Source organism: Cricetulus griseus (genome assembly GCF_003668045.3).
Source record: "Cricetulus griseus strain 17A/GY chromosome 1 unlocalized genomic scaffold, alternate assembly CriGri-PICRH-1.0 chr1_0, whole genome shotgun sequence".
NCBI lineage: Eukaryota > Metazoa > Chordata > Mammalia > Rodentia > Cricetidae > Cricetulus > Cricetulus griseus.
In genome coordinates this window covers 108,319,149-108,346,726 of record NW_023276806.1, presented here as the reverse complement: position 1 = coordinate 108,346,726, position 27,578 = coordinate 108,319,149, and the positions used below count along the sequence as shown (strand labels likewise).

At 37.7% G+C, this 27,578-nt stretch overlaps 1 protein-coding gene across 8 annotated transcripts in view; it reads right to left on the bottom strand.

Annotated features, from left to right (window-relative positions):
• The window catches only part of Sclt1 (sodium channel and clathrin linker 1), a 146,862-nt gene that overhangs the window by 81,501 nt on the left and 37,783 nt on the right, over positions 1 to 27,578 (bottom strand). For all 8 annotated transcript variants that reach the window (XM_035451108.1, XM_027391906.2, XM_027391907.2 and 5 more), the window contains 2 exons: positions 8,621 to 8,711; positions 5,024 to 5,115 (listed from right to left, as the gene is read on the bottom strand). In XM_035451108.1, coding sequence (XP_035306999.1) covers positions 5,024 to 5,115; positions 8,621 to 8,711 — 183 coding nt within the window. The remainder of the gene's footprint in view (positions 1 to 5,023; positions 5,116 to 8,620; positions 8,712 to 27,578) is intronic.

Sequence of the window (27,578 nt, the reverse complement as noted above, 5' to 3'; positions counted from 1 at the left end):
AGGATGTCAGCAGTCAGCATCTGAAACCTGCCCAATGCTCTCACCACTGGATTCATAAAATGCCTTCACTTACGATTTTCTTTTGACTACAGAAGTTTATGTAACCATTTACATTTTGGAAGGTGTTATCTAGAGTAATCTGAATGTGTTCCCAGGCCATGGCCACTCATGTTCAGGTCAGAAAAGACTCACTCTTATTCCTTTTGATATGAGAGCTGTGATTGAGGTCAGCAGTTAAAGTGTTTAGTTCATAAGAAAATGTTTCATTGGTAAGATGTTTAAGGTTTTATTCCCCAGAGAATATTTAGACAGTTATTATGTGATTTGAAGAGTCTAGCTATCCATTGTCGATCACTATTATTTTTATTCTCCATTTCAGATCTTTGGTGCACTACTGGTATGTTATACCTCCTGTACCTGGCCTTCATTCTTTCCTTATGTGGATAATGCTGGACTTTATTTGAGCCCTATGCTCCCAGGAAGACAGAGACTTAAGTAGTACCTCCATATTTATTCTACAATACTTTATTTCTTTCTAGGAAAGGGCAAACCCTGTGCTCACATATGCTAAGATCCTGTCTGATGTCTCCTGTTTATCTGCTCGTGTGAAATCTCTTCCTAATTTTTAAAAAGAATTCCCCATTATGAACACCCTCACTACTGCAAAGCTTGATTTGTCAGGTCTTTTATAGTGCTAAAGAGTCCTTAAACTACCCAATCAAACCTTGGATGAAAAACAATTGTGATTTTTTTATTTTTTAATTATGTGTCTATGTATATATCGGTGTGTGTTTATATTATGTGTGTATGGGTGACCGCAACAGCTAGAAGTTGGCATTCAATCTCCTGGAGCTGGAGTTAGAGGTAGTTCTAAGCTGTCTAATGTGGGTGCTGGGACTAAATCTGAATCCTCTGTAAGAGAAAGAAGAGCTCTTAACTGCTCAGTCACCACCCCTCCAGCCTCAAACAGAAAATTTTATGTTTAGATCACTTTCACATTACTGCTCTTAAAGACAGCATGTTCTCTTTTTTGTATGTGTATACAATGAGTATTCAATGTATGTTGAACAAATGGTTTTACCTGTGAACATAGAAGTTGCTTTAAAGAGACTGTTAATTTTTTTTCTTCAGGGTAGAGGAGATGGCTCAGTGATTAAGAACACTGGCTGCTCTTGAAGAGAACTGGGTTTGATTTCCAGAACCTATGCAGTGCCTCAAAACTGTCTGTAACTCCAGTCCAAGGTTATCCCACACTCTCTGGCCTCTGTGGGCACCAAGCAGGAAAGCAGTGCACAGACACATATGTAGGCATAACACCCATACATGCAAAGTTTTTTCTCCACATAATGCATGGAAATTATACCTAGTCTAAATTCTTTTATAGATCTCTCAGCATTATCCATACTTTGTAGGTACAGTAATAAGAGTCCTAAAACACCTTACACATACTTCCTGAAGCCATCCAAAACATAACTATTAAGGTCAAAACTGTTTACCATTTCTCTTTTTCTCTCTTCCCAATATAGTCATTATTGATTCCTCTAGGGATCATATTCATTTTCTTCTGCCAATTTAGGTATTCTGAATCTTAAATGGCAAAATTCTTAGCATAAACAGTGTATTTATAGTTAGGAGGGGCAAACAATTACTGTCAATTTTATTATTATGAATATGTATGTCAACAATAAAATTTTAATGAACAAAAATTACTCATTTTACAAGTAGGTAAAATCATCAAAGTTCTCAGAACGCACGCATGCACGCACGCACAGACACACACACAGACAGACAGACAGACAGACAGACAGACAGACAGACAGACACACACACACACACACACACACACACACACACACTTATTTTAGATCTCACACCAATTTTAACTTGGGCCACTAAAATCTTTAAAGGAATGTTATGGTAAAACTATGAACTATCAGGATCTGGGAAGATGGATGTGTCAGGAAAGTACTTTCTACAGAACCATGAGGACCTGCGTTTGATCCATAGTATCTACATAAAATAGCCAGGTGTGGCAGTGTGGTCTTGGAATTTCAGTGCTATGAAGGCAAGGATAGAAGGAACCCTGGTGTTTGTCAGCTATGGGAGCTCCAAGTTCTATGGGAGACTCTGGCTCAAAAAATAAGGTAGAGAACGACAGAGGAAGACACCCGATGATGAACTCTGACCTCCACAAATATGTGCTCATGTGTATATGCACCTATATAAACAAGTATAAAATATCAGAAAATGAGTATATATATCATTATTTACTAAAATGAATTTTCAGCCATGACTTAATAGCTCAAGTATTAAAATAAGGATATACCACTAACCCAAGAATACTCAACTGATATCTAAAATAAGACATCATTTTAGAACTAATATCATGTTAAAAACTACTCCTGAGTTTTCAAAAGGAAACAATACATATTCTCCCTACTTAATAAGGCTTTTTGTTTGTTTGGTTGGTTGGTTGATTTTTGGTTTCCGAGACAGGGTTTCTCTGTGAACCTTTGGATTGGAGCCTGGAACTCACTCTGTAGACCAGGCTGGCCTCTGCCTCTTGAGTGCTGGGAATAAAGGCATGCTCTAACACTGCCCAGCCCTACTTAAATAAAATTTACCACCTAATTTTCAAGTTATTTTGCTCAACTGGAACAAAGAAAAGGAACTAAGTGAAAAGAACCAGAACCATTTTGATACACTGTTGTTCTATAGTTCAATAGTCTATAGAAGAGGGTATTGACATTTGAAATCTGTGGGGACCCTTTTGGTCGTTACAATAGTAAGAGGAACAACTAGAATTTAGTGGTTGGTGCCTGAGAGACAATCTCATAATTGTTGGCACAGTCTCAAAGTATTAAAAAAAAAAAAAAGTCCCCCACAAAAGGTGAATGGTATTGTTGGTTTTTTACTCTTATACTCTTAGGGGGCCTGCCACCCAGATCCCAAATAAATATATGTTGTCTTATTATTACTTATGTCTGCCTTAGCTTGGCTTGTTTCTAGTCAGCTTTTCTTAAATTATCCCATCTTTTACCTCAGGACTTTTACCCTTCTGTAACGTCTTACTCCATGGCTTGCTGTGTAGCTGGGCAGCTGGCTCCAGGATTTCTCTCCATCTCCCTTTCTTGCTCCTCCATCCTTTCTTCCCAGACATCTCTTCCTTTTATTCTCTCTGCCTGCCTATCCCGCCCATCTTTTTTCCTGCCTATCTATTGGCAGTTCAGCTCTTTATTAAACCAATCACATGTTTTAGTTAGGCAAAGTAACACAGCTTCACAGAGTTAAAAGAATGCAACACATCTGTGCATCATTAAACAAGTATTTCACAGCATAAATGAGTGGAACACATCTTAAAATAACATTCCACAACAGTGTTGTCAAAAAATATCACACCATTTTATAATGGTCATGAGGGAGAGATCAGTGATTGCAAAATGGATGAGAAAGGTAACTGGAGATTAGAGTTCCCAAGAAAGGGAACTTTGGAAAGACTGGTAGCTTGACTTCTGTGGAACAATGAAGTTAAGCAACCTATAGGGCTTTCCTGTCACATTAAACCTAAGAAACAAGAATAATCTACAGCATTGAGCTCTTAAGAGATAATCCTTCTTGCAGGGTTTATGGCCTAAGAACATTATGGAATACTTAAAAGCTGACATTTTCATTGCCTTCTGTTCCAATGCTTATTTAGACCTTAAATGTATTATTTGTTAAAACACAAAATTATGGAGGATTTGGGGAAGTTTCAAATTTCCTCAGATACTATGATTTAGAAATTTTAAATGCTTTTTGGAAGGGCTTTCTGTTTCTAAAAATAACTAGAAATACTTCAAGATCTGTAAGCTTACATACATCAAGAGGACTGAAAATAAAGATGTCTTTGGTGTTATAGTATTGTAATAGAGGTCATAATGGAAACCAGGTTAGGAGGCAAAGTATTTTGCCTTACAAACCAAGCACCTGGTACCAGGAAAAAAGCTTATCATCTTCTTTCTAAGGCACCTACAGCTAAATCTACACATTCCTATCTTCTGGATTTAATTTCAACTTGTCTAAGTTGCAGTACTGTTAGGTAAGGCAGAGACACACTGGGAATTTCTCCCAGGTTTGGACATATTATACATACATACATGCATACACACATACATATTTTTTCATATATATATATATATATATATATGTATTTTTTTTTTCTGAGACAGGGTTTCTCTGTGTAGTTTTGGAGCCTATCCTGGCACTTGCTCTGGAGACCAGGCTGGCCTCGAACTCACAGAGATCCTCCTGCCTCTGCCACCCGAGTACTGGGATTAAAGGCGTGTGCTCCCAATGCCCGGCTATTTTTTTTTTTTTCTTAATGTGGGTGAGTGCTCAGACACAGAGTCAGGTTTTATAAATGGCGCCTCTAGCAACCATACTAGCCCAAATACCATGGTGACTAAGAGTTTATTTCTTTTCAAAAAAGTATTAGATGAAATTTGGTGCAACTGTTTGTTATCTTTCAAAATTGTGACATGAATCAATACATGAGTGTCTAGACTTTAGATGTATTACATAAATGATTTTTTTTTTCTTTTGGTTTTTCTGAGACAGGGTTTCTCTGTGTAGCTTTGGAGTCTATCCTGGAATCTATAGACCAGGCTGCCTTGAACTCACAGAGATCCACCTGCCTCTGCCTCCTGAGTGCTTTTTTTTTTTTTTTTCTTTTTGACAGTCTCTCTACACAGGAGCTATTCTGGGACTCACTATGTACATCAAACTAGCCTCAAACTAACAGAGATCCTCATGCCTCTACCTTTTGAGTGCTAGGATTAAGGTATGAGCCACCACGCCCAACTAAATGATTTTTGAATGTATGTTCAAAGTATAATAATAATATTGTTTTTAAAATAAGGCTCAGATTTTAAACCCATGGTTTTAGATTTGATTTAGTATTTATAAAATACCTATTCCAATAAATAATTGAAACCCTACTGTACAGTGCACATATGAAGCATAGAGACACAGTTGGAAGCATTACCTTGACTCTAACTGTTTTATACTTGACTGTAACTGCTGTAATCGTCTATCTGATGCTTCCTCTTTTCCCTGGGCAGATATAATATCTTCATCCTAGGAAGTAAAGAACCCGAAGCTTACTTGAAACATCTCATACTATAATATACAAGCACCATTTTACAGCATGATGAACGCAGCAGAGTACAAAGTTATGTTACTAGCATTCTAATATGTAAAGATATATTTTATTAAGTAAACACATCTAGTACAATGAGTTTGGGAGCAAACTTCATCACTACCATATTAGACAATCAAGAGTTACTGCAATGTTTCACATGTTTCCACTGCACATCCAGCAAAACAAGGCAAAGGTTCCTATGTGGCCACTCTGCTGCTATAATATGTTTTAACTATTTCCCATGATCTATTAAGTGATACAGGGCATTTCTTACAGAGTGATGCTTGCACTATCAACAGGTTTTATTTACCTCATTTTTCTAGAAAAGCTTCTTGCCTATCATTGCTTGCCTTCTTTTATAGTAAACACTCTAAATGCTATCATTTCAATTTATTCATAGTTCTTAACAGTATCTTTGAAAAGTTTTTTTCCCACACATGATCCTCCTACGTAGCATGGCTAGTCTGGAACTCACTGTATATACCAGGCAGACCTTCAGTTTGGGGCAATCTTCCTGATTCTGTTTCCCAAGTGCTGGGATTACAGGTGTGCTCTACCATGTCTGGCTTAACGGAATCTTTAAAAAAAAAAAAATTTCAACAGTATTTAGACATACTATTCTGGATTTACCACTTGTTGTGGTTTATTTCCTGAATCTGAGTTGTTACCTAGTACCATTTCCTTTTGCCTCACAAACATCTCAGGAGGAAATCAAAGCAGCAGGCTTGGAGGTACATGTCTGTAATCCCAGCCTTTGGAGTTTCCAGATGGAGTATCAGGAGCTCAGACTCCAGTGAGACATTGGGAGCAGCCTGAGCACAGCCTGAGCTTCAGGAGATCCTACCCAAGAAACTGAACCAACCAAACAATAAATAAACTTCCTTCTGAATGTTCTGAAATCCAAGTCTTTTGGGCAAAAATTCTGTTTATTTATTTGGAATGTCTTGCTTTCATTTTTCAAACACAGCTTTACTGGATACAGAGCGCATTGAGAGCTGTTGTCTTCAGCACTTTCCACACGTCGGAAATGTTTTCTTTCTGCCTTCACAACTTCTCATGAAGAACTCAGCCATGATTCTTACCACCCTTCCTCTGTCCAGATCACCTGTTTCTGTTTTCAATGTCTTCTTTTTAAGACTGTATATCAGTGTCATCATGATTCTATAGAGATGGTTTTGTTTGTTTGTCCTCTTTAGGGGTCATTATTATTCCTGCTAATGTTTTCCTCTGACTTCAGGTTGTTTTCTGCCCTTCTCCCTCTTTTCTGAAGCTCTAATTGCACCTATATTGGAATGGTTCATACTAGTCCAAAAACAGATATTTGAAACTGGTTCTTGGACAAGGAAATTTCTAATGTTCTCTGCTGACCCTCCTTGCTTATCCAGACTTTTTGAATCTATTTTTGGGCCTATCTAGTGAACTTTTTTCCCAATTACTACAAAAGCTCTAGAATTTTTATTTTAAAATTATTTTCTTGCTCTCAGTGGAAATTCTCTACCTTTTCCTTCATTTAGACTTTATTTACTCTAGTTTAAAAAATAATAAAAAAAGAAAACAATTCTTTGAGCAATCTTCTTTTTTGAGAAGGGTTTTATACCGTAGTACAGACTGGTCTTAAACTCACTATGTAGCCAAGGATGATTCTGAACTCCCTATCTTCCTGCCTCTACTTCCTAAGTGTTGGGGTTATAGGTGTGCACTGCTACACCACACTGAATTTTTTTTTGTAGTGTTATGTGGAGACCGGAGACTGACTCTAGAGGTTGCTCATTAGTGCTGTGACAAAAATAATTCAAGAAAAAGGAAGGAAAGGTTTGTTTCAGCTTTTGTTTGTGGTTCTACGTCCTTCATAGCAGGTATGATATGGAGGCAAGAGCATGAAGTAGTTAGTCATATTTCATCCTTAGTCAAGAAACAGAAATAAATTCCAGTGTTTAGCTAACTTTCTCCTTATTCACTACAGGGATTTAGTCCATGGGACAATGCTGTTCACATTTACAGGGGTCTTTCTCACCTCTATTAACCCAACCTAGGAATCCCCTCAGACACTAAAAATGTTTTTTCACATGAGATTCTAAATCCCATCATGTTGAGAAGATTGACCATTACACCCAATGCTAGGCAAACAAAAGATCACTGACTACTTAAATGTAAATGTAACAATCATTTCCAAATGCTCTTTCTTCAACATTTAACAACCAGGTCCACTGAGAGAAAGCTTTTATTGGTAACATATCCTATATTTCCCCTAATCCTTTCCCTTAAAGCATAGATAATACTTTCCTGTCTAGTAATTTTTGGTTGAAAACTGGTTGTTCTCAATAACATATTAAGGACTGATTATTACGGACTACAGCAAGGTGTTATTCAAGTGGGAAACAATTTTGCTTATTATGTGATCTCTGAAATTTGTTCCACACTGTACAGAGGTTGGTATCTATGATAAGCTCTTGCTGATTTACACTTTTGTTTTCATATAGGCAGGTCCTATGGAGTGTACCGAACCTACACAATCTGAGGGGCAATCCAGATGGGGCAGAGGTAGGGTTCACTTTCTCTGTGATTTCCTTGTTACTAGAAATTTATTTCCTGTAATTTCCAACTTTGGAGTTTGTTGTCTTATGCCTTAAATAATAATATTCTAAGGCTCAATTTACACTATTTCTACGATGTACTTCACCATTGTCCTTCTACCTGACTACAGCGACCTTTCTCAGGTTTCAGTCTGCTCTCCACTCTCTGTATGTGAAACATGGCTACCAGGGTTAGGGTTAGTAAGAATATGAACTGAGAGCAATGGTTACTTTTCCTTTGGGTCCTCTTGTGGCCATCATGTCCTTTTAAAATGGCCAATGGCTTTTGTGGGCCTAAACTTTGGTTTTGAGTGCTTAAGCCATTATAAAGCTTTTTTTTGAAGCCATAGGTATGGGAAGTAGAATGAAGAACCACCAGGTCAGAAATCCAAAACCTAGAAATTCTAATTTCTTTTGTTCCTATTTCAGAATGTTTTCCATGCCTGAAAAAAAAATTATTTGTGGGAGAGCTCTTATACCTCTCCATACTACTCTATCACTATAGGAAATCTATAATCAACTTTTAAGAACTCAGGAAATAAGGCTTACTAGTAATAGAGATAGTAACTATCAAAAGTAGATTTTTTTAATAATAATATCCATCTAAATCTAAAGCCTGACATTTCTTCAATATCTTTCTAAAAGTCCCCTATGATGTATGGAAAGAATCAGCCTGATATGACAATAAAAACTTGAATAAGCAATATAAACTATGGTATTAGATGTTTATTTTCCATCTGAATAGATGTTAAGCAAAACTTGGCTGTAAACTGTCTTTTAATGATCTGTTTATACTATGATGTTTAAATTCACTATGCTAAAATCAATGGAAATAGAGTCTTCACTAAAATATTACCAATGCTATTACCTTCTTCAGCATCTGTTCTTGAAGACCTTCAGTCACTTTAGTTAACTCTTCCACTTTCGTTACTGCAACTCTCAGATCTAACTTGGCTTGCCTGAGGAAGAACATAAATTCATGTGTTATGTTAGAGACCATAAAGAATGGAAAGTTCAAAATCTAAATTTAGTAAAATCATTACTAATGTTTATATAACTAAATATTCATCCCATAGGTAAATTCTGAATGATTTCCTTAATGATATTAAAACACGTATAAAAGTAAGTAGGAAAAATATAGCTAATTATAGAGGGGTATAAAGAGGATTACTTTATTTATACAAATTACATTTAATGTCCAAACAATCCTGTGAATTTAGTGAAGAAAAATTTGATCATCTTAAAACAAGAATTTCAGTACAGCAGGAACTTAACTATGCTTACACTTTCTTCAATATACCTAATTAGAAAACTACTGCTGATTGGCCTCTGTGAGAATGAACTTAAAGCTTGAATGTCTATCAGCCCCTGGAGCAGTGATTATAACACTGGGTAAAATCTATATACCCATAGCAACTTGCTTTTCTTACCTCCAGAAAGATTATAATGTTGATTTTTCTATTTGTTTCACTGGTTGCTGAACAAGTGAAAGTACAGTACATTAAAGTGCCCAGTAAACCTGAAAGCATCTGTTGGGAGAATCTCAGCATGCCGAGCACTGGCATCATGAGCACAGTGCTGTTACTACTAGTGATGAAACCCACCTGACCAACTGCCGTGAGAACAAAAACTCTCATATTAATGGACCTTTTTCTTATTTTGATCTGATTTTAAATAATCAGTCAACTTCTAAATTGTCTGCCAAATTCATATTCCTCATTGTTTTTATGGTTCAACATTTATCACCATTACTACTTCCAAAGACTGATTTCCCTAACTCCTCTTGCTTTTTTTTTTTTTTTTTTTTTTTTTTTTTTTTTTTTTTTTTTTTTTTTTTTTTTTTTGAGACAGGTTTTAAAGGCCTGAAGCTGGCCTGAACAATGAGCCTCAGCCTTCTCTTCCCTAACCCCAGGTGTTGAGATAATAGGCAGGTGCCACCAGGCCCAGATTTAGGCTTAACATTCCACCTTAAGATTTATTTCTAGACAATCTCAAATGGCAAAAAGACACTTAAGGAAATGCTTAACATCCTTAGTCATCAGGGAAATGCAAATCAAAACCTTCTGAGATTCCATCTTACAACAATTAGAATGGCTAAAATCAAAAACACCAATGACAGCTTGTGCTAGATTGGATGTGGAGAAAGGGAACACACTTTCACTTCTGGTGGGAGTGCAAACTTGTACAGCTGCTGTGCAAATCAGTATGGTGATTTCTCAGAAAATTAGGGATCAACCTACCTGAAAACCCTGTAATACCACTGTTGGGCATTTACCCAAAGGAAGCACATTCACATTTGCTCAACTATGTTCATACCAACATTATTTGTAATAGCCAGCTCTTGGAAACACCCTAGATAACTCTCAACTGAAGAATGGAAAAAGAAAATGTGGTATATTTACACAATGGATTACTACTCAGTGGAAAGAAACAATGGCATCCTAAAATTCAAAGGCAAATGGACCCAAAACCAGAAAGACAAATATAGTATGTATTTACTCATAAGTGGATGTCAGACATAAAGCAAAAGATATCCAGCCTACAATCCATAACTTCAGAGAGAGAGGCTTGAACCCTATTCCAGAAACAGATGGAAGCAGATGCAGAAAACCACAACTAACCAATGGGTCAAGCTCCCGGAGTACAATTGAAGTAAGGGAGGAGTGAAAATATGAACTAAGAAGTCAAGCCCATGATGGGGAAACCCACAGAATCAGCCGGCCTGAGCTAGTGAGATCACTGACTCAGGTCTGACAAATGGGGAACCTGCATAAGACCAAATTAGATTCCCTTAATATAGGTGAAAATGGTGTGAATAGGACAATATATGAAGTCAATGGCAGTAGGTCCAAGACCTAACACTAATGCACAAACTGACTTAGTGGAGCCCATTCTATATAGAGAGATACCTTGCCCAGCCTAGACTCAGGGATGTGGAGGTGGAGAGTTGCCTTGGTCCTGCCTCAACTAGATGATGGGACAGACTTAGTAGACTTCCTGTGGGAGGCCTTACCCTCTCCATGGAGCAAATGGGAGGAGCGGGGGAATGGAGGGAGTGGGAGAAGAGAAGGGAGTGGGAACTGGGATTGAAACGTAAAAAATAAATGATTTAAAAATTTATTTCTAGATTTCCTAGTCAAAATGTAAAGTTTTATTTTCATTATTTTTGAATAAAATTCTATATTGCTCTTTATGGATAAAACGTCAGTATTGTCAGCCCCAAAGTCTCATCTCCTGCCAGTTCCTCCCATGTACTCTGTTTAAGAGAGAACATACAATTCATGTGTTCCCTGAGCACACTCTTAACTTTTCCATTTTTATTGTACAAGTCTCTCCCTCTTTTCGAATTTTTCAACAGTTACCAAATTAAAAGTTGCCCCTTGTCAAGTCCTCATTGGTTTTGTCTTCAAAATATCCCAAGCTACAATCCTTATACTACTTAATTCCTTGCACATTAACAGATCACACTGCATTACAATTAAAACTATAGGGATTTGTCCTTGTGGAATTATGATTTCATAGAAGAGGGGTACAACTTGAAGGCAGTGACAACACTTTATTAATTTTAACCCCTTTGGAGACAAGTAAGAGCATGATAAATGAGTGCAAAGGAGAAGATGAAAACATCAGCTATTAGCACCACTGAACCTTCATGTTTTCTTGTATGGACAATCCTAGAGTAGTGATTTGTGGAAGCTTTAAGAAAACACACTCACACACACACACACACACACACACACACACACACACACACACACACACACGCACTTCACACACTTTCTTTAAAACAGGTCTACTACTAGTATAGAAGTATTGTACCTCTACTATTAGGTTGGACAGGGTGGCCAGTGAGTATCGGGATCCACCTGTCTCTATCTTCCCAGCACTGGGATCATGAACATATAGCACCCTGCCTAGCTCTTTTATAAGGCTTTCAGGGATTGAACTCAGGTTGTTCTCATGCTTGCATGGGAAGACTTTACTAACTGAGCAATCTTCTTAGCCCCCTAAAATAAGAGAAATCATTTCCACCCAGAATCAGAGTATCTGCTATTGAAAAAACAAAGTTTAGATAAGGAAAGGTGGTACACAAATATAATCCTAGCACACAAGAGGCTGAGACTGGAAGAGAACAAATTTCATGCCAGCCTGGACTACCTAATGAGCTCTAGGTCAACTTGGAACTAGATAACAAGACCCTGGCAAAACAAAACAATAAGAAACTCAAATAAACCATTGACCTAATAATTTAAGTTTTGAGGACAAAAAGTAAATCAACACTAGATATATGTATTTGGGAAACATTATTATTGATATTAATGAACTTAGGTAGGGTACATGTAAGGAAAGGGAAGAAATGAGTAAAAGGAATGAAATTTATGAAATATCTATTTTCAGTGGGTCGGATGAGGAAATCAGGAAGCTGAGAAGGGGCCCCAAAGTCATAGAAGAAAATCAGAAACAAATACAAAATAGAAGAGGATATTCCACGGTAAGTAAAATAAAGAGATTCTTCAAGGCAATTTCAGAGGACGGGAAAGGAAAAATACAACCTGAGCAATTATCAGCAAGTTCTGACATAGGATTCAAAGAACCCCACAAAAGAGAACTAACACTTCATACAAGGCATAGTTACAGAAATGATGAGAAGTTACTTTCCTACCTAGACAGACTGGATGCTGAAGGAGAATGGATGTTCTTTAAGATAGTGTTAGAACCCACTGCACACTGAGGAGGGCATTTTTGCTCTCCTAGAGATGAGGAAACTGAACTTCATGCACCTAGCAACCTGTCAAAACCCTCCATCAATAAACAGCTGCTAGTATGAATGTACCTGTTCTCTCACAACACAAATGCTAAAATCCCATGAAAGTACAACATTCAGATAACCTCATGTGATGGTATTAGGAGGTGTAGTGTTTTGGGGGGAGGTAATGATATCATGATTGTGGACTCAAAAATGGGATCAGCAGTCCTATAAGAGGCATGAAGGGGGCTGCTTGCCCCTTCCATTATGTGAAGACTCACCAATAAGGTGCAATTTGTAAACCAAAGCCCTCACTGGACATGGAACTTGCTGGTGTCTTATTCTTAGCTTTGTCATTCTCTTGAACTCTAAAGAAATAACTTTATGGTGTTTCCAACCTATTTCTCTACAGTATTTTGTTAAACAGCAAAAATGGACTAAGGCAATACAGGACTAGAACGTAAAAGTAGGGCTAATCACACAGTCTTTGCTTCTCACACAACAACTCATATGAAAGTACAACCTAAAAAGGTGCAAAGAACAGAATATTTGCAAAAGACAGTTATAAATATCAGTAAACATTCTTAAATAAATAGTTTTGTTTTGACCAACGGCTGAAACAAGAAATCTTAATATTAAATAGTTTCTGCCAAGGTCTACTCATGATACATGTGCTCTACAAGTAAAATGGGGATATTCTTTGTTCTTCAAAGAGTAAGAGAAACAAAATTTTAAAAATAACATATAATGTAATCTTCCCTTAGATAACATTAAGGTTAAATAAACCTTGCAGGAAAATGTCAGGAAGGCCCTATCCTCATCCTAGAACCTGTTTTCGTTTTCTATGCTCAGAAAGCTAGCTGCCAACACATAAGGAACTGTCTGGCAATTCTATGACTAAGCACATCTGCTCAAGGCTGTTTCTTACATGGGAAGGATTCCAAGAGACACCATGAATCAAAACTAGTGGCACATGAATTCCAGATTTCCACAGCATTTTATAATAGAAGACACAATATTATTCAAATTGAAACATGAAACATCTGAGAAAAATCTGTTATCTCAGTTAAAATAAAACCATTACCTGGCAAAAGTACATTTTAAAAATAAGCAGTATATAAGTTACTGGCACATACTTTTGGAGAAAAAAGTATTCATCTGTAAAAATGTCTTGAACACAATGAATATACATAAACTTCAATTTACATAATTTATCTTTCACATTCAATATGATAGCATGAGATCAAGAACTGCATTTGTATTACATCAGTTCTTACGTTTTTCAATAAAACCATTACTTATAATTTCATGATCAGTCTTAAAGTGTCTTGGATTTTACTTAAATACAGAACTAAACATTTACCTTTATCACTCATTGAAATTTTGAGATTACGGGTAATAAAACAGACATAAAGGGAAATACAACTTAAAGGCTGGATCTGCAATAAAAAACACATAATGTATCTGATACAATGATACAATACTTCTGTTTACTATATGAAAATGATTGATCAGATGTGCTCATTTGGAGACCACATTACTAAGTAGTCACCCATTCCTGAATAGCTGAATAAAGAGTATAATACAAAAATTTTCCAAATAATGACAGCCTAAGAAAGCAGTTGTGCCTCTCAAAGATTGAAGAGCAAGGGACATGAATAGAAAACCATATAAATAGATTATTTTACTGTTTTAATAAAGGATAATTTATTTAATTTGATAATCACTTAAAATATTTTCTTAACATCTTTCATGGACCCTACAGGATATTGAGATGAAAATGTACAAAGTTAATCTACAGATTCAATGCAATCCCCACTCAAAATCCCAGCACAATTCTTCACAGACTTTGATAGAACAATACTCAACTTTATATGGAAAAACAAAACACCCAGGATAACTAAAACAACTCTATATAATAAAGGAACTTCCAGAGGCATCACCATCCCTGACTTCAAGCTCTGAAAACAGCTTGGTACTGGCACAAAAATAGATAGGTAAACCAATGGAATCCACTGAAAACCCCTGTTATTAACCCACACAACTATGAAAACCTGATTTTTTTTGACAAAGAAACTAAAATTATACAATGGAAAAAAGAAAGCATCTTCAACAAATGGTGCTGGCACAAGTGGATGCTGGCATGTACAAGATTGCAGATAGATCCATATCTATCGCCATGCACAAAACTTAAGTCCAAATGGATCAAAGACCTCAACATAAACCCAGCCACACTGAACCTCCTAGAAGAGACAGTGGGAGGTACCTTTGAACTAATTGGTACAGGAGACCAATTCCTGACCATAACACCAGTAGCATAGACACTGAGATCTACTATTAATAAATGGGACCTCCTGAAACCAAAAAAGCTTCTGTAAGGCAAAGGACACAGTCAGTAAGACAAAATGACAGCCCACAGAATGGGAAAAGATCTTCACCAACCCCATATCTGACAGGGGGCTGATATCTAAAATATACAATGAACTCAAGAAGCTAGCCACCAAAACACCAAATATTGCAATTAAAAATGTGGGGTGCAGAACTAAATAGAGAATTCTCAACAGAGGAACCCTAAATGGCTGAAAGACACTTAAGAAAGTGCTCAAAATCCTTACTCATCAGGGAATGCAAATCAAAACAAATCTGAGATACCATCTTATACCAATTAGAATGGCTAAAATCAAAACACCAACAACAGTTTATGCTGGAGAGGATGTGGAGAAAGGGGAATGCTTCTCCATTGCTTGTGGGAGTGCAAACTTGTACAGCCACTTTGGAAATCAGTATGGTGGTTCCTTAGGAAAATGGGAATCAGTCTACCACAAGATCTAGAAATTCCACTCTTAGGCATATACCCAAAAGTACACACTCATACAACAAGGACATCTGTTCAACTATGTTCACAGCAGCATTATTTATAGTAGCCAGAACCTGGAAGCAAACTAGATGTCCCTCAACTGAAGAATGGATGGAGAAAATGTGGTACATTTACACAATGGAGTACTACTCAGCAGAAAAAAACAATGGAATCTTGAAATTCACAGGAAAATGGATGGAACTAGAAGAAACCATTCTGAGTGAGGTAACCCAGTAACAGAAAGACAAACATGGCAAGTACTTACTCATGTATGGAAATTAGACATAGAGCAAAGGATTACCAGCCTACAATTCACACTGCCAGAGAAGCTAGGAAACAAGGAGAACCCTAAGAGAGACATACATGGTCGTCTGGAGAAGGGAAAAGGGACAAGATCTCCTGAGCAAATTAGGAGCACAGCAGGAAGGGAGAGGGAGTTAGGAGAAAGAGAAGGGGAGAAGAGGTGGGGAGAGGAGTACATGAGGGAACAGGTAGATGGAATTGGGGGAAGAATAGAGAAGAGCAAGAAAAGAGATACCATAATAGAGGGAGCCATTATAGGTTAGAGAGAAATCTGGCACTAGGGAAATGTCCAGAGATTCACAAGGATGACCCCAACTAACAATCTAAGCAGTGGTTGAGAGGCTACCTTAAATGCCCTTCCCCTATAATGAGATTGATAACTACCTTATTTGTCACCCTAGAGCCTTCATCCAGTAGTTGATGGAAGCAGAAGCAGACACCCACAGCTAAACATTGAACTGAACTCCTGGAATCCAGTTGCAGAGAGGGAGGAGTGATAAGCAAAGAGGTGAAGACCAGGCTGGAAAAACCACAGAAACAGCTGACCTGAACAAGGGGGAGCTCATGGAACCCAGACTGATAGCTGGGAAACCAACATAGGACCAACCTAGACCCCTTCAACGTGGGTGCCAGTTAGACGGCTTGGGCAATCTATAGGGCCTCTGGTAGTAGATCAGTGTTTATCCCTAGTATACAAATGCACTTTGGGAGCCCATTGCACATAGAGGGACACTCTCTCAGGCTAGACCCATGGGGGAGGGCATATGCCCTGCTCCAAATGATATGACAGACTTTGAAGATCCCCATTGAAGGCCTCATCCCTGGGGAGCAGAAAGGGGTTGGGATAGGGGGCTGGTGGGGGGCAGAGATGAGGGAGAAGGAACTGGGATTGACATGTAAAACAAGCTTGTTTCTAATTTAAATACAAGAAAAAGGGAAAAATCTTTCAAAAATAAAATTTGACCATATCATTTCATGTCAGTTACTGCTCAGAACGGCATCAAGTCTTCTGCTATCTGACCTCAGACCATTCCACATTTCAACTTCTGAACTATTTTTGTTAAGTTTCAGAGGTTAATATGAACCCACCTGCCAGTGTTTCAGGCCATCTTTAAAGGAAATCCTGTATACCAATAAAACCCACCATTCCTAAAAGATACACTCAAATGACTATATATGTATATACATATATATCTACACACACAAACACACACACACACACACACACACACACACACACACGGTATCACTGTTAGAACTCACTATGTTGTCCAGGCTGGTTTCAAACTCAGAGATCTATTTGTCTGCCTGTCCAGTGCTGCAATTAAAGGTGTGTGCCACTATACTTGGCTCCCTTTCTTTTAAAGACACCTCCAAAATTCAGAATTTGAGCCTACTATATTTGCTTATAGTACATATGGGTATATGTACTATAAGCAAATATAATGAAATGAAAAAGCACCTACAAAGAAATAATTTAAAATTTCAATTAAATGAGAGAGTGCTAAGTAGATCCACAAGGATCAAAGAATAAAAATCTGGTGTAATAAAGGAGAACACCTTCCTGGAGAAAACAAGTGTAACCACAGAGAGTACAAATTTTCTGAGAAATAGAATAATGGTGAAAAGGCAAAAAGGAAGCAGGAGGCTTTTAGGAAACAGCAAAGTGACACCTGTGGCACTTTACACCAAAGGGTTAAGGAGGGCCAGGTGAACGACAATTGTGAAAAAACTGCTATGGCAGAGTATCACCAAAACTCTCAAAAAGGAAAACAAAAGAAGCTTTAATTATATAGTCACATGATTGCAGTTTTTGGAATCACATTATCAGACAACAAATGAAACTATGTTTCAGTGTAAGTACAAATGTGTTTAAAGAATTTCTAGTTTACTTTTTCTTGGCATGGTAATATAGAACATTTCAAAACTGCAGTGTGGTAATGTCAATATGCCCATCATTCAGAATCTGTCAAACTTGAAAGCAACATCCTTTCCCTCAAAGAAGCATCTGCTTATCCTTATGTTCCTTCAAATCTGTGGCAGGAAAAGCATGCATAGTTTTATGTATACAACTCTGAATTGCTTAATGTTGAACTATAGAATACCGTTGGTAAATATTATGCTAAAATTGCTTACGGACAGCGCAACATTCAAGACCTTTTAGGCTTCAGAAAACCACAACTAGCATTATCATTCTCAACTCATTTAATCTGAAGTCATAGTCTTTATACCAAATGTACAAAAAAACAAATAAATTTTCTACACAGATGTCAAAAATCAACATACCCACTCATCATCCTTTCTTTTCCAATCAACTCTCATTCTTGATTCTTTATGGCTGTGAATACTGTCAGAGAGCCAGGCTTAGCAACTCACTAAGATTAGCAATGAAAAGATAGGAGTTCCAACTTGGCCTTTCCTTGAGTCTGTTGGGAAACCCTGTGTGAGACAGTTCAAGCCTTTGATTTGGTTTAGTTTCTTTATAATATTAAGAAGTTAGAAAAATGGCCACTAAGATGCTGTCTGCCAGTTCAAGGAGTAATAGTTTACCCTGACCTTTAGACCCTAGTTCTCTTTTCCTTTTCAACATGGATATTCCATAACCACATTATTTCTCAGTGAATGACTGCAGGTCATTATGAACCAATTTCCTCACTCAACTTTCTTTCAGGATCTATCTCTGCATTCTTAAAGGAGTGCACTACCACTATCCGGCTATCGCTGCATTCTAGGTTATCCTACTATAGATAATGCTCCTTGCAATCTTTTCTGGACCTTGAATTCAGAGTTAAGCACACTGTTAGATGACTCATTGTTTTCAACAGACATGACAATGCTTTCAGTTGTGTTTGGTGCTGCCTCTTTGTTTTGTATGTTCATGTTAAGCTGTGATACATGTTGCTAGTGCATGTTTTTATACTAAACATCCCTATCTGTGTAATATAAACTTTGATTTTAGATCTATGTTTTGGCATTTCATTATCTATCTATATGAAATATATCAATGCTTGTTGTTGATGCCTTATTTTCTATACACATTATTACCACATATTACCCACTATTCCCTTGGTGATGAACAAGTAGGCTGCCTGCTGCTGGGGGATATTCGATCACACTGTGAAACCAAGTTTGCATTTGCATTAATTAAATAAAATTAACTTTAGGTCCAGAGGTTGAGTTAGCAAATAGCTGACAGAAAGTTATCATAGGGTATCACAGGGCATTTCGAAGAGTTAGAGAGATGTACAGGAAGTAGTCGGGAGGGGTTTGGAGTGGCATGGTTCTCTTTGGAAGATGCCAGCAAGAAGAGAAGGTTAGCTAGTTGTTACTTTGCCTCGATGAACTAGCAGGTTTTCACCCTAACCTTTGATTCTCCAGTCTTCTTTACAAACAGAGCAAGTAGAAATTTAGTTAAAGCTACCTTTAGTGAGTGGCAGTGACAGGGCTAGTGCCTGCATGAAAAGACTTCCCATCAAGCTGCACCTGCTACCAGAGAAGCAGGCAGGTAACTGCAGAAACACAATTGCTGACTAAAATAGCAGTAGGTTGAGGTGCAGCCAATGCGTTTAAGTTAAAACAGCAGCCTGCACTTCCCAACTTCTACAAATAGCCACAGTCCACAGAAACAATGACCACCTAAGTTAGGGAATAGAATTGCTGGATATATTTTTATTTTAGAAACAAATATATGTAATACATACTTTGTTCTTGTACTATATATACTAAATATGGATACCTATCTCTATAGCTAAAATGTCTATAATGAATATAGATAATTATTTAAAAATTGTTGAATTAAATATAAATGTATAATATCCTAAAAGACTTCATTATGATATTTTACTTTGAATCTATGCATATGTACATGCATGTGTATACAGAGAGAGAGAGAAAGAAAGAGGTACTGACTTTTTGAGACAGGGGTTACATGAGCTAGCCTCAAATAATTCTCCTGTCTCGACTTACTAAGTGCCACGATTACAAGTGTGTGCCATCATGTCAAGCTTCTATCTTATTTTTTGACATAATTTTTTTTTTCTAAGACAAGGTTTTCTGGAACTTGCTCTGTAAACCAGACTGGCCTTGAACTCAGAGATCTGCCTGCCTCTGCCTCCCAAGTGTTGGGACTAGAGGCTTTTGCCCAAGACTGTCAGGCCCAACATCAATTTTTGAGCACGGAGATTAGGATCTCTAATCCAAAAATATGAAATCTGAAACACTAAAAAATTTGAAAGAGCCCTCCACCACTCAGAGGCAAGGTGAGTGTGGGCCCCAGTCTCAAGCCCGACTCAAACTTGCCCTCTTTGGGATCTCCTGGATTGGGGACTACAAGTAGGTTGAATTACCTCAGGTGGATAAAGCCATCCAGAGTCTTCTGACATTGCAGTGCTAGTCCCACCTCCGCCCACTGGGAGAAGGAGTATCTCAGACGCCGGTGAACACATCATGAGACACATCAGAGTATTGGACCTGCTTGCACCCACCTGAAGACAACCTTGGACCCGTACCCACCAGGAGAGGAAGAGACACCACCTGCACACACTGGAAGAAGGGATATGAAGATGACAATATATGAATACATTCAACAACAGAAAAACAAATATGATGCTACCAGAGGCTAGGGATTCTACACCAGCAAGATCTGCACATCCCAACACAGATGAAGCAGAAGAGAACAACCTTAAACACAACTTCATAAAGATGATAGAGACCCTAGAAGAGGAAATGAGAAAATCATTTAAAGAAATGGAAGATAAAACAAAGAAAAAAATTCAAGAAATGGAGGAAAAGACAAATCAAAAATTGAAACAAACAATTCAAACAGTGCAAGGTTTGAAAGTTGAAATAAAAACAATAAAAACTCTGAGGGAATGCTGTAATTAGAAAATCTGGGTAAACAATCAGGACTACAGATGCAAGCATAACAAACAGAATACAAGAGATAGAAGAGAGAATCTTAGGCATTGAAGATACACTGGGAGAAATAGACTCATCATCCATAGAAAATCTGAAGTCCAACAAATTCCTAACAAAAAATATCCAGGAAATATGGGACACCATGAAAAGGCCAAACCTAAGAATAACAGGTATAGAAGAAAGTGAAGAAACACAACTCAAAGGTGCAGAAAACATATTTAACAAAATCATAGGAGAAAACTTTACCAACCTAAAGAAAGACATGTCAATGAAAATACAAGAAGCTTACAAGACACAAATAGAGTAAACCACAAGAAAGTCAATACATAATAACCAAAACACTAAACATACAGAATAAAGAAAGAATATTAAGAGCAGCAAAGGAAAAAAATCAAAGTAGCTTACAAAGGTAAACCTATCAGAATTACACCTGACTTCGCCAAGGAAACTCTTAAAGCCAAAAGGTCCTGGATAGATACTCTACAAACACGAAGAGACTACGAATGACAGCCAAAACTACTCTACTCAGCAAAGCTTTCAATCACTATAGATGGAGAAAACCAGATTTAAGCAATACATATCCACTAATCCAGCCCTAGAGAAAGTCCTGGAAGGAAAACTCCAACCTAAAGAAGTTAACTACACTCACAAAAACATAGGCAATAGATAATTCCACTTTACCAAAAGCCAAAAGAAAAAGCAGGGTAAATCCACACACAATACCACCACCAAATCCAAAATAAACAAGGATTAACACTCAATGGTCCTCAATTTCCCTCAATATTAATGGTCTTAATTCACCTATAAAAAGACACAGGCTAACAGAATGGATACGAAGACAGAATCCATCCCTCTGATGCATACAAGAAACACACACCAACTTCAAAGACAGACATTACCTCAAAGTAAAGGGTTGGGATAAAATTTCCCAATCAAATGGACCTCCCCCAAAAAAGGTGGTGTAGCTATCCAAATAAGACTGCAAACTAAAGTCAATCAAACAAGATGAAGATGGTCATTACATATTCATCAAAGGAAAAATCCATCAGGATGCACTCTCAATTCTGAACATCTATGCCCCAAATACAAAGACAGCCACATTCATAAAGAAACATTAAAAAAATCAAATCACACATAAAACCTCACACACTTATAGAGGGAGACTTCAACACCCCACTCTCACCAATAGACAGGAACACATGACAGAAACTTAACAAAGAGTCAAAAGAACTGACAGAAGTTATGACCCAATTGGGTTTAACAGACATTTATAGAACATTTTATCCAAATACAAAAGAATGTATCTTCTTTTCAGCGCCACATGGAACTATCTCTAAAATGGACCACATACTTGGCAACATAGCAAACCTCAACAGATACAAAAAAAAAAAAAAAAAAAAAAAAAGGAATAACCCTCTGTATCTTATCAGAACACCATGCTTTAAATGTAGAATTCAACAACAACACAAATTACAGAAACCCTACAAACTCATGAAAATTGAATAATGCCCAATTGCACCATTCCTGGGTCGAGGAAAAAATAAAAAATAAAGACTTCCTAGAATTTAAAGAGAATGAAGACACAACATACCAGAACTTATGGGATACTTTGAAAGCAGTGCTAAGAGGAACGTTCATAGTACTAAGTGCCCACATGAAGAAACTGGAGAATAGTCACACTAGAGAATTGACAGAATAACTGAAAGCTTTAGAACAAGAAGCAAACTCACCATGGAGGAGTAGACACCAGGAAATAATCAAACTGAGGGCTGAAATCAATTAAGTAGGAACTAGGAAAACATTACAAAGAATTAATGAAACAAAGAGTTGGTTTTTTGAGAAAAATCAACAAGATAGACAAACTTCTATCCAAACTAACTAAAAGGCAGAGAGAGAGAGCACGCTAATTAACAAAATCAGAAATGAAATGCGGGATATAACAGCAGACATTGAGGAAATCCAGAGAATCAGCAGGATATACTTTGAAAACCTGTACTCCACAAAATTTGAAAATCTAAAGGAAATGGATAATTTTCTGGATAGACATCACTTACCAAAATTAAATCAAGAACAGATAAGCAAGTTAAACTGACCTATAACCCCCAATGAAATAGAAACATTCACCAAAAGCCTCCACAAAAAAAAAAAAAAAAAAAAGCCAGGGCCAGATGGCTTCACTGCACAATTCTACCAAGAATTCAAAGACGAACTAATACCACTACTCCTCAAATTATTTCACAAAATAGAAACAGAAGGGACATTTTTACCAGGCTACAATTAACTTGATACCCAAGCCACACAAAGACACAACTAAAGAAGAGACCTATAGACCAATGTCCCTCATGAACATTGATGAAAAAATACTCAACAAAGTATTGGCAAATCAAATCCAAGAACACATCAGAAAAATCATCCACCATGATAAACAAGGCTTCATCCCAGGGATGCAAAGATGGTTCAACATTCAAAAATCCATCAATGTAATCCACCACATAAACAAACTGAAAAAGAAAAACCACATGATCATCTCACTAGATGCTGAAAAAGCCTTTGACAAAATCCAACACCCCTTCATACTAAAGATCTTAGAAAGAAAAGAAATAACAGGAACATATCTAAACATGATAAAAGCAATACACACCAAACCAACAGCCAACATCAAACTAAATGGAGAGAAACTCAAAGCTTTTCCTCTAAAATCAGGAACAAGACAAGGCTGTCCACTCTCTCCATATCCTCAATACTGTACTTGAAGTTCTAGCTAGAGCAATAAGACAACAAAAGGAGATCAAAGGGATACAAATTGGAAAGGAAGAAGTCAAACTCTCATTATTAGCAGGTGATATGATAGTCTACATAAGTGACCCGAAAAACTCTACCAGGGAACTCCTACAACTGATAAACACCTTCAGCAAAGTGGCAGGATACAAAATTAACTCAAAAAAAAATCAGTAGCCCTACTATATACAGATGATAAATGCAATGAGTAGAAATCAGAGAAACACACCGTTCACAATATCCACAAACAACGTAATATAACTTGGGATAACGCTAACCATAAAAGGGAAAGACCTGTACAGTAAGAACTTTGAGTTTTTAAAAAAAAATTAAAGAAGATTCCAGAAAATGGAGAGATCTCCCATGCTCTTGGATAGGTAGGATCAACACAGTAAAAATGGCAATCTTGCCAAAAGCAATCTACAGATTCAACTCAATCCCCATCAAAATCCCAACACAGTTCTTCACAGGCCTTGAAAGAACAATATTCAACTTTATATGGAAAAACAAAAAACCCAGGATAGCCAAAACAACCCTATATAATAAAGGAAATTCTGTAGGCATCACCATCCCTGACTTCAAGCCACAGTCCTGAAAACGGCTTAGTATTGGCACAAAAATAGATAGACAAATGGAATCAAATTGAAAACCCTGACATTAACCCATACACCTATGAACAACTGATTTTTGACAAAGTAGTTATATTTATACAATGGAAAAAAGAAAGCATCTTCAATAAATGGTGCTGGCACAACTGGATGCTGGCATGTACAAGATTGAAGATAGATCCATATCTATTGCCATGCACAAAACTCAAATCCAAATAGATCAAAGACCTCAACATAAACCCAGCCACACTGAACCTCCTAGAAGAGACAGTGGGAGGTACCTTTGAACTAATTGGTACAGGAGACCAATTCCTGAACATAACACCAGTAGCACAGACACTGAGATCTACTATTAATAAATGGGACCTCCTGAAACCAAAAAGCTTCTGTAAGGCAAAGGACACAGTCAGTAAGACAAAATGACAGCCCACAGAATGGGAAAAGATCTTCACCAACCCCACATCTGACAGAGGGCTGATATCTAAAATATACAATGAACTCAAGAAGCTAGTCACCAAAACACCAAACAATGAAATTAAAAAGTGGGGTGCAGAACTAAATAGAGAATTCTCAATAGAGGAATCTAAAATGGCTGAAAGACACTTAAGAAAGTGCTCAAAATCCCAAGCCATCAGGGAAATGCAAATCAAAACAACTCTTTACACCGGCCAAAATGGTTAAAATCAAAACCACCAATGACAGTCAATGCTGGAGAGGATGTGGAGAAAAAGGAACACTCCTCCATTGCTGGTAGGAGTGCAAAGTTTTAAGACCACTTTGGAAATCAGTATGGCAGTTTTGTAGGAAAATGGGAATCAGTCTACCACAAGTTCCAGCAATTCCTCTCTTCGGCATATACCCAAAGAATGTACATTCATACAACAAGGACATATATTCAACTATGTTCATAGCAGTGCTTTTTGTAATATAGCCAGAACCTGGAAGCAACCTAGATGCCCTTCAACTGAAGAATGGATAGAGAAAACGTGGTACATTTACACAATGGAGTAGTACTCAGCAGAAAAAAGCAAAGGAATCTTGAAATCTGCAGTCAAATGGATGGAACTCATCCTGAGTGAGGTAACCCAGTCACATAAAGACAAACATGGTATGTACTCACTCATATATGAATTTTAGATATAGTACAAAGGATTATCAGCCTACAATACTCATCACCAAAGTAACTAGGAAACAAGAAGGACTCTAAGAGAGGAGTGCATGGATCCCAGAGAAGGGAAAGGCGCAGGATCTCCTGAGCTAATTGGGAGCATGAGGTTAGTGGAGAGACAGCTGGGAGAATGACAGCGGGAGAAGAGGAGGGGAGAGGAGGAAATGGGGGAGCAGGAAGGTTGAGTTGGAGGAAGAACAGAGGAGAGCAGGAGGAGAGATACCATAACAGAGGGAGCCATTATAGGTTTGAGGAGAGATCTGGCACCAGGGAGATTCCCAGGGAACTACAAGAATGACACCAACTGACAATCTAGGCAATGGTGGAGAACCTACCCTAAATGCCCTTACCCTATAATGAGACTGATGACTGCCTTACATGCCATCCTAGAGGCCTTATCCAGTGGCTGACGGAAACAGAAGCAGACACCCACAGCTAAATACTGAACTGAACTCTGAACCCAGTTGCAGAGAGGGAGGAGTGAAGAGCAAAGAGGTCCGGAGCAGGCTGGTGAAGCCCACGGAGACAGCTGACCTGAACAAGGGGGAGCACATGGACCCCAGACTGATGTCTGGGAAGCCAGCATGGGACTGATCCAGACCCCTGAATGTGGATGTCAATGAAGAGGCCTCAGCACTCTATGGGGCCCCAGTAGTGAATCAGTATTTACCCTGGGTGTAAGAAGGGACTTTGGGAGCCCATCCCACATGGAGGAATGCTCTCTTAACCTGGACACATCGGGTAGGGTCTAGGCCCTGCCAAAGATGGTATGACAGACTTTGGGTAACCCCCATGGAGGGATTTACCTTCCCTGGGAACAGAGGGGGGACGAGGTGGGGGGTCAAGAGAGAGTGAGAGGGAAAGTTTCTAATTTGAACTAATAAAAAATAATGTAAAAAAAAATTGCTCGACATCCTTACCCATCAGGGAAATGCAAATCAAAATAACTCTAAGATACTACCTTACTCCTGTCAGAATGGCCGAAATCAAAAACATCAACATTTTATGCTGGAGAGGAAGTGGAGAAAGCAGAACATTCCTCCACTGCTGGTGGGAGTGCCAACTTGTACAGCCACTTTGGAAATCAGTATGGCGATTCCTCAGAAAAATGGGAATCAGTCTACCATAAGATTCAGCAATTCCACTCTCAGGCATATACGTAAAAGAAGAACATTCAAACAATAAGTACATCTCTTCAACTATGTTCATAGCAGTATTATTTGTAATAGCCAGAACCTGGAAGCAATCTAGATGCCCCTCAACTGAAGAATGGATAGAGAAAATGTGGTACATTTATACAATGGAGTACTACTCAGCGGGAAAACAAAACAAAACAAAACAACAACAACAACAAAAAAGAAAAAAAAACAAAGAAACAATGGAATCTTGCAGCTGTCAGGCAAATGGATGGAACTAGAAGACACCATCCTGAGTGAGGTAACCCAGTCACAAAAGGACAAACATGGTATGTACTCATTCATTTATGGACATTAGACATAGAACAAAGGATTACAAGACAATAAGCCCTACTTCCAGAGGAGCTAAGAAACAAAGAGGACCCTGTGAGAAGCATACATGGAGAAGGGAAAAGGGACAAGATCTCCTGAGCAAACTGTGAGCACTGCAAGAGGGGAGAGGGTGTTAGGAGAAAGAGAAAGAAGAAATCCCCACTTTCTCAGGTAAGGTAAAGGCCACAAACCCTGGCAATTTTCCTCTTCTCCCCTCTCCAGTGCTGGTGTGTAGTCATGCACTGCTATGCCTAGATTTTTACATTCTGCTAGGGATCTGAATTTAGGCCCACATGCTTGCAAATTTTACCCACTGAATCATCTCCCCAGTCCCTAGCATTTAAATTTTTGAATGTTGTTCCTAACTGCTTACTGATTCATTTTGTTGTGCTTGTTTAAAAATCTTTGTCAAAAAGAAGGCAAAACAAACTAAAGAAAAAAGGATAGACAATTTATATCAATGAAGGATTCAAGTACAGCAAAAAAACATATGCACTCAACATTACCACACCAAATATCATAATGAACACTACTGGCCATAAAGGCCCAAACAGACTTCAAAACAACACTAATAGGTGACCTGACTAATATTTTATTCTCATCAATAACTAAGTCATCCAGATAAAATCTATCAGCAAAGAAACTACAGAGTTAAATTATAGATCAAATGGAGTTAATAAACACCCACAAACTATTCTATCCCAAAGCTGCTAAGTACACAATCTTGAATGATTAGTGTGTCACTAAAGGAATAAGGAAGGAAATAAAACAATTCTTAGCATCAAAGGAGAATGAAAGCACAACATACTAGAATCTGAGAGAAACAGAAAAAAGTGGTTATAATAGAAAACTTTGTAGTCACAAATTCCTACTTTAAGAAAAATCAGATATCTCATATAAATAATCTAATAAAACTCAAGGTCCTAAAAGGTTTATCTTC